General features: G+C 34.9%; 1 protein-coding gene across 2 annotated transcripts; it reads left to right on the top strand.

Annotated features, from left to right (window-relative positions):
- The first annotated feature begins 2,781 nt into the window (after window positions 1-2,781).
- On the top strand, window positions 2,782-7,448 carry LOC113701856 (triacylglycerol lipase OBL1). Of its 2 annotated transcripts, XM_027222713.2 has the most exons (6): window positions 3,040-3,179; window positions 3,295-3,726; window positions 4,914-5,110; window positions 5,214-5,247; window positions 6,155-6,774; window positions 6,909-7,448. In XM_027222713.2, the coding sequence occupies exons 3-6, from the start codon at window positions 5,045-5,047 to the stop codon at window positions 7,218-7,220; spliced, it is 1,032 nt and encodes a 343-aa protein (XP_027078514.1). In that variant the 5' UTR covers window positions 3,040-3,179; window positions 3,295-3,726; window positions 4,914-5,044; the 3' UTR covers window positions 7,221-7,448. The 2 variants fall into 2 exon arrangements, with proteins under 2 accessions (XP_027078512.1, XP_027078514.1); XM_027222711.2 differs by lacking the exon at window positions 3,295-3,726 and having other exon boundaries at window positions 2,782-3,179.
- Window positions 7,449-9,020: the final 1,572 nt, after the last annotated feature.

Genomic DNA, 9,020 nt, shown 5'->3' with positions numbered 1-9,020 from the left:
TCGAAAAATTTTATTACTTTTGTTGAAATTCGAACCTTAGACCTTTGTCCAACACTACAACATACTTACCACCAGGCTACTTCGAAATATACTAACAAAATAGCTTTATTATAATATATAAATGTTTTTGCAATTCTATCTTTTTTTTTTCTCTAAAGCAAACATATTGGAATCTTTTAATAAAAATTTATTACCCTCCAAACTCTATAAGTTATAAAATGGATTTAAAAAATAACATATTACATAATTCATTTTAAAGACAAATATTATTTTTAATAATTTTTTACATTTAAAATTCATAAATAAGCTAGATAATTACACTAAATATAGATAAAACTTTACACTTGAAGTTTGGTGTATTACTAAATAACTTTATATTTGATTGATTCTTATATGAATTAATTATTTTATAGCAAATTAAATTAAATGAGCTTTTGCTATGGCATTATTTATTACAATTTATATCATATATCTTATATAACAAATTATGAAATATAATATTTAAATATATTTAGTGACCCACTGGTTCAACCACTCACCCACTGGTTGAACCAATAACCCGTTGATCCACCTCTTTCGCCGGGTTTCTTCCCGGGTTGGGTTTAATAACTATGCTTGTTAGTGTGAAAAATTTTTACACTATATTAGATCAGCCATACTGAAAATTTAACTAGGGCTCGGTTTGGATTGTAAATTATTTAAGATATTTTTACTGTAGCATTTTTTGTGATGTGATGTATGTGAGATAAAAAGTTAATTGGAAAGATAAAAAGGTGTGTTGAAAATTATAATGATGATGTAAGTAAATAAATTTTGACAAATAATCCTCAATCCAAACAAACCCACGAATCAATACATTGATAATTGAGCCCCTAACCGTAGGTCTTAACTCTACCGCTGCTTGGGTAGATCTAGGATGAAGCACAACATGTACTGTTGAGTTTTGTCGACACAAGAGTGTATATACTATGGCCGCTTTTGCAGAAGTCCCACCCAAGAGAATCTATAGACGCGCTTGCAATTATTCATCCACGCGCTTGTAATTATTCATCCACAATCGGTTTACTTCGCTTGATTGAATATATTAGGTAAAGCAAGGTGCTTTTTCATATGTCCAAATTTTGTCTGCTTACTGATAGCAACATTATTGTTTTTTAAAAAAGGAAAAATAATTCTAAAAGACTGGGCTTCTTTCCATTGCATCGGAGTGAATTTCTCTCCATTATATTGCAATAAATTAGTTTAAAAATTACTTTCAAAAACTAAGATCATTTATAATATATTTTATCACTTGTGTTACATAAAATTTTGTATGAAGTTGAGTAAATTTTGCTGTCTGATTAATTATTACAAATTTTATAACAATTTTAACTCGATTTTTTACCGTTCAAATGTTTTATGCTATTTGAATACCAAAATATTCTAAAAAGAATATTATTTTTTAATATATTGATATGGCGATCAAAGCAAAAGTAATGACATCATTGAATGATTTTATAATAGTATATTAATTTAGATATAAATGAACGGAGAGAAATCCAATGCAGAGAATCCTAATTCCTAACCCGATTCTAATGATTGGCTTTCGAGTTTCTTTCATGAACACCTTTAGCTTTAAAGAAACTTTTCAATCTAAAACATGATTCAAAACTTTTGAAAGGTTTTTAATATCTACTTTTCTATTTAAAGTTTACTGACCTATACCTCAATACTTGATGAGTCCTGATTTCCTAAATATACTTATAAAATCTTGACATGAAATTTCACAATCATGTGACACGCGGTTAGAAGCATAGAAGAATGTATGCTGGGCAGGATACAAAAAGAAATACTCTGATTTAGAAAAGAAAGCATTCTAATTGTATTAAATAAAATAATTTGAAAATTTTTCCAAAAAAGATTACTAATTTGTACACATTTGACGTCAAAAAAAAATATGCATGATCACGATTGGAGTTATTCTAGGTGCCAACGACAAAAATTTGTGTGAGTATAGACGGCTCTGGCGCAACTTGATGTGTCTGCAGCCCCATATAATTGAGGGAAGAGAGGCATATATCCTTTTTTTTTCTACTTTTGTGGTGGATGAGGAATTCCATCAGGAAAAGGGGTATATCATCCGATCTAGTAAAGTCGTGTAATTGAAAGAAAATGGATGTTGAGTCAGTTTTCATTTTACCGTACATTATCATTAGGTGTGCAAACGAGTTGAGTAGAGTCAAATTTTGGCTTAATCGAACCGAACCTCCAATTAATTTTATGAAATTCGAACTCGAGTTCGAACTCGACGAGTTCAAAATGTCAAGTTCGAACTCGAGCTTTGAGTTTAAAAAATAAAATAATTATTTTTTATTTTTTATGAATCAAATAATAATTTTTTTAACAAATGAAATATTAGGGATATATATGTAATTTTACTATTAAAATATAAAATAAAAAATAAAAAATAAACATAAAATCCAGCTCGCAAATCAACGAGTTTAATATTTTTACGCTCAAGCTTCACTTGATTAACTCGAACTCGATTCGAATTCGATATTGACCAAACTCGAATAAAACTCGTATTCGAGCCGCTCGCAGCCCTAATTATCATCAACAGCAGGTAGCTGAACCGATGTAAATAAGTAGCCGAAATAAGTAGCTGAAACAGTAGGAAACGTTCCCCACGTGCGTGAGCATAATTACCTAAAAGAAGAAAGAAAGAGGAAAAAAAAAAATCTTGAGCAGGGCAAACACTAATGGCTCCCTCTCTATATATAGGGTCTTGCAGATTCAAGGCTTTCTCCAAATCCAACTAGTAGAACTAGCTAGTGAACCAATTTTATCATCTTAGTTCTGATCAATTACTTCAATGGTTGATCTCGGTCAGGAAAAAATGGCTTGCAACAAGTCATTTTGCAGCAATTATATGCTGCTAAGTCCAGAGAAAGCTGGCCTCATCGATCTCGTTTGCTTCCTGTTCTCCAGTAACATACACAACAGAAAATTTGTGGACGTTCCCAAAGGGACTAAGATGCCTTTTGCGCCTAGATGGATCATATTTCTTACGGTATTGGCGCAAATACTTTTACGACTAGTCGCAAAACCCTTGGCATGGTTAGGGAACTTGCTTGAGCAGTGGCTTAACCTGCTGCACATGAATACCAACATCTTCGTGCTTATCTACAACCTAGTGACTGGTAGACTCTACTAATCCCCTCGTCGGTTAATGATTTTACTTTACTACTTACGTCGTCTTCTATAATATTCTTCTTCATTTCTTTCCACTGACGTTTACAACTTTGCTCACTGCAGAACCTTTTTGGACAACTCATGAGCTTTTGTTTTGATATATAGCTAGGGAATATGGCTTTGGGAATTTCAAGTCGTCCATGAGCTGACTATAATTCATGTTTTTGCATTTATGCATGCATGGATATCTTCCATTACATGTAGTGTATATTATGCCGCCACCCATCCCGTGCATCTATTATGGGAAAATTATCATGCTTGAAGGGTAATTCAATTCCAGCATCTTATCCTTTTATCATTAGAGACGGCCAAGGCAGTTCTTTGAACATCTGCAGAAAGCGAACAACGGTACAAATGCCTTGCAGAATAAGGTCACAACCACATCAGAGCCCATGATCCGCATCTCTTTCGGTTTGGATTACTACGGAATGCACACGATCTTTTTAAAATAATATGAACCGAAAACATAATTTTCTGAGAAAAAGATTTCAACAGGTAATTTAAAATATTTATAATTTTATTATGTGGACTCTCATTTATTTAAAAAGGGGGGAAAAAAAAGAGAATAAACTAAAGACAAAACTTTTGGCTTTTGGAGCAAAGAATAGAGATGAAACTTTTAGCTTTCAATCACATATGATTTCAGAGCCTAATATTTAAAACGATAAAACCTATTGAATGGGAGGCGGAGGTGGACACTGGATCGATAGTTGCGGGTTAAAAATTAACAATTGCATGAAGTTATTATTTTTTGATGAAGTGAATGGTTAGACAGATAAAAAGGCGTAAAAGGTTTATTATGCTAAAAAATGGTTAACCGTAGTCATGCGTAGCTTAAGAGAGAGTTAAAGTTCCAAAGAAGTTCTTTGTCCTCATTTCTGGTTTTAACAATTGGTATGTAATATCCTGAAGCAATAAGTAAATTCGCAAGTGATACAGCAGGACACCGTTCATCAGTGTGAATATATATATATATAGAGTTGATCAGTTTTTGTGCTTCTACTTATTTACGAAAATGTTAAATTAGAAAACTCTAATACTCGAGTTCCTTCCTATTGAACAAAAATTCGGTTCAGAATCTGTAGATTCAAGGATTTGTGATGCATGCTAATGAGATATCATGGCAAAAAAGGCGATGCCCTCCTCCCCCCACCCCACCCCTCCCCAAAAAAAAAAAAAAAAGATCAAAAGAACACCTGATTTTGGGATTTGTCTCTACTGATTTTGTAGATCATATTCAACAGAAGTGAAAAAAGAATATCTGTAGAAATAGGAAAGTTTCCATCGTAATGATTATTCCCACTCCGCCACCTGGAACCGACAGTACATTACCCAGAATATCTGATTATGATTTACAAACCATGAAGGTTCAAAAAAGAATTTTCTGATCCTAAAAATTTGTGTAGAAGTTGTCTTACAAAGTTGGAAATATAGCCTGCTAGATCTAAATAGCATAGACGGATAATCAAGAGCGTTCTTGACCTAATGTGTGATTAAAGTGTACAATCTATCTGTGAAGAACTAAAGATTTTAAATTCTCTCTATTTTGCAGCACTAGTATATCACTAATCTTCTCGTATTCTGCAGCTTGTAATCATTAGACCACCAAACTTGAGCCATTATAGTGGCTCTTTCGATCCAATTAAGACTCAGTTTCAATTCGTTTTCATTTTCAATTGTAGGTCAAGTCATAGGCATCCCGGACAAGACATCGGCCAAGTACCTGTCGGTTCTAGCATTTCTGGACTTGCGGCAAGATTTGGATGAGAACATCGCAGCAGGGGATAGTAGATATAATCCCCATCTCTCAGTAATGGCTGCCAAAGTTGCTTATGAGAACAAGGCTTTTATTGAATCCACCGTCACCGACCACTGGAAGGTAATGACGACATTAATCTTTTTCTCTTCCTCTCCCTTTTTTTTCCTCTTTGAAGTCCAGCATCCTGATAATTAACGAAATCGGGTTTAAAAAACTTTGGCAGATGGATTTCGTGGCGTTTTACGATTTCTGGAACGGTAATTATTTCCTACCCAAGTCCTAAGCCTTATCAAGTAACTAGTATATTTGTGTTAGTTTATAGGGATAATCTGAGGTTTCTGACAATTTCATTGAGGTTCTTTGAGATTTGAAAAATTATACATGCCTATATTGTCATTTAAAATGACAATACTATCATTAAATATTTTAATAAAATTCTCTTGTTTCGTATGCTTATATTTAGAATGACTTTAAAATTATTTTTTCATTCTTTTTCCTTCTTATTCTTTTTTATTTTAATTTTTTGCCAAAAATTATAAAATTATCACTATTATATCTAGTTTATATTGTAACCAAATGTCTAACTAATGATTTTTTTGATGACTTTTTTTTTTGGCCAATCTTTGTTTTCTATTTTTTTGGTATTAAAATTAACAATAAATCAAAAGGAAATGCCCAAAATCACTACTAAATTATGATAATCCCATTACTCAAAAATTCATAAACTCTAAATCAATTATTTCAACATTTTATTTTCTATCTTATAAATCTAAATTCATAATTAAATACCATCAAAAGTATCTTATCATAGTGATAAAATTATTATTATAGTCGTTTATCAAATAATAGATATGGATATGAAAAATTCCATACATTTTCCTTATAATTACATTAGATAATCTTATAATTCCATAGAGAAGTAAATTAAAACTTATTACATAAGGGTATTTTTGGGTATTCATTTAAAAATTTGACCAAGTCAATATCATTTTAATGTTTTGTTACTAAAACTATCAAATTAAGGGAGGGATGTGTAATTTTCAAAACCTCAGGGGCGGCTCAGTGAAATTGTTAGAAATCCTGAAATTATCCCGAGCTTATAATCGTCGATCGACTCCCCAGTAACGACCACTGTTATTATGCAAAATCTTTCCTGTTTGACAGATTATCAAAAGAAAGCAACAACACAAGGATTCTTGTTCCGGAAAGATGAAAACACCGATTCGGAAAGGATCGTGGTGGCCTTCAGGGGCACTTCGCCCTTCGACACTCTAGATTGGATTTCAGACGTTGATCTGTCATGGTACGAGTTCCCCGGGCTGGGAAAGGTGCATGCCGGATTCCTCAAAGCACTCGGCCAGCAGAAGCTCACGGGTTGGCCCAAGAACTTGATCCAAATATTTGGCGGCCACGACTATGCTTACTACACCGTTAGGGAAAAGCTGAAAGAGCTTCTGAAGAAGAATGACAAGGCCAAATTCATAGTCACGGGTCATAGCCTGGGCGGTGCCCTAGCAATTCTGTTTCCAGCAATTTTGGCGTATCATGGGGAAACGTCGATGTTGGAGCGATTGGACGGGGTCTACACTTTCGGGCAACCAAGGGTGGGAAATGAGCAATTTGGAAAGTTCATGGAAGACCAAATTAACAATAACCTGCTCCCTAATTACTATAGGACCGTTTATTGCAACGATATTGTGCCTCGAGTCCCCTCTGATAACTCCGTCACTGAGTTTAAACACTTTGGGACGTGTGCGTATTTCAACAGCTTCTTCAAAGGCAAAGTGAGCACGTCCATCCATCTCCCTCTCTTTAGTTTCTCCATCTATATTGCAAACTATCACTGATCAGAACGGATTTTTTTTTTTTCATTTTTTTTAACTGGATTAATTTGTTTGTGTTATGATTGTGCTGCAAGACTGTTGACGAAGTGCCAAACAAGAACTACTTCTCGATCTTATGGCTCATACCTAAGATCATAAACTCTGTTTGGGAACTGATAAGAAGCTTCATAAAAGGATGCGTTTGGGGGTCTGATTACAAGGAAACTGGTCTCATGCAATTGCTTAGAGTTGTATGCCTCTTATTTGGCGGCGTACCGGCACATTGTCCGCCTGACTACGTTGATTCGACAAGGCTGGCATCAACGGAGTTATATGGTACTGGTGGTTCATCGACTGAAGGAAAGACCAAAAATAAGTGGGCAACTGAACTTGATCCTCTTGTATAAGTTAGCAAGCTCCATCATCAGAAGTTCGTCCCTGTGCCTGGGTGTACGCATCTGCTCTACACCTAGTGCAAGTAATAATGTTCTACTGTGCTTTCTGCGTGCATTCAAGTAATCGAAGCGATTAGGTTATGGTTGAGGTTTGTGGTCAAATCTAAGTGGAATGCTACCGCCATCTTTGTACTTTGCTCATGTCTGCATATCAATAAAAGAGCTGAATCCCAAGTCGAACTCCCTTCAGTTTTCCAGTACGTGGTTGGTCATGAATGGACAATCAAGGAAAACATTCATTGTCGCACTAAACCAAAGGCAGGATAAATTAACTACGGCACTAACACGTAGGTTTATTCTTCCTTTTTTGATTGGTTGATCCAAGGGAAGGCAAATGGCCATTAACAAGAAATCAAAACCCCTAGAATGTCTGCTCCTAACAAATCCTTAATGCCTGCCAAAAAGAAATTTATGTCAAATTATACGTAATTCAAAGTATGCACTGTTAAAATACTATCATCCTAACATCAAAACTGAGGTGTTCGGCTAATAGACTAGCCATATTAAGACAAATTTGTTTAGTCAGTTTGTGATTGTGATGTAGCTCCGCCGGACATGGATTGTGTCCCCCCCCCCCCCCCCCCCCCACAAAAAGAAGATGCTACTTCAGAGCATTTCAGCCATCCGTGGACTCTTGAAGGATCGGATAGGAGAAGTAACGAAGTGATGTGGGCAATTTTGCCTATTTGGTCGCGGGCATGAGGTGAGTTGGAATTGCCTCAGCTGATGAAGAGACTTGCAACTTGCAGGTAGGAAAGGCTTAGACAAAGCTAGACTCCTCTCCATTGCATTGGATTGAGAGAACTTCTCCCATTAAACCTTAATAAAATTAATCTAAAAATTATTTATTTATTACTCGTATTAGTTATAAGTAAAATTTTATATGAAATTGAGCAAGTTTTGCCGTTTGATTAATCATTACAAATTTTGTCACAAATTTGATCCATTTTCACCATTCAAATGCTTCATGTAAATAGAATGTCAAAATATTTTTTTTGATTTAGATATCAAAAGAAATATAATGATACAATCGCATAATTTTATAATATTATATAAATTGAGATATGAATACATGGAGAGACCAATTGAAAGAATTTCAATTATATAAATTGAGATATGAACAAATGAAGAGACCAATAAAAAGAATTTCAATTTCAATGCAGAGGATCTTAACCCACTTAGCCCAAATTACCCAGCCCTTGTGTGTTTTCAAAGTGCTTTTAATTTCTTGCTATAAAGGTACTCGTTTTGCCCTGTTTCGGTTCTATTCATTCATGAATCAAATCAATCTGGCGTCCATCCTGCGGATTCGGGTTATTGGCAACCAAACTTTCTTTCTGGGTAATACTGGCTACCTTTTCCGGACACCGTTGGACGGTCATAAGAATTTGTTGGCAGAAGGAACGTCATCACAGGACAAACTGGACGAATTATCTTCCTTGGGAAGTCGACCGGTGGGATTCATCCCATTTATGCGTATATGAATGGTCGAAAAACATGTAAAAAATTTCCTCCATCGAAATGAAAATATTGAAGCCTAAACAATACCTAAGGGTCATGTGTGCTAATGCGTGAACATGGAAATCCGCGTGACAAACAGTCGAGGGCCGATTGCATAAACTGAAACTCGACAATATATGCATAACATTCGAAGGCCTATCAAACTGCTGTTGCTGTACAATCCCAAATTACCGACGTTAACTGCCATTTATATTAGCCCGCCACCGCCTTTTACCCATTGATTACATTTAC

The sequence above is a fragment of the Coffea arabica genome, chromosome 7e (assembly GCF_036785885.1).
Source record: "Coffea arabica cultivar ET-39 chromosome 7e, Coffea Arabica ET-39 HiFi, whole genome shotgun sequence".
In the NCBI taxonomy this organism is placed as follows: Eukaryota; Viridiplantae; Streptophyta; class Magnoliopsida; order Gentianales; family Rubiaceae; genus Coffea; species Coffea arabica.
The sequence above is the reverse complement of the archived record's forward strand: the minus strand, read 5'-3'. Positions and strand labels throughout refer to the sequence as shown.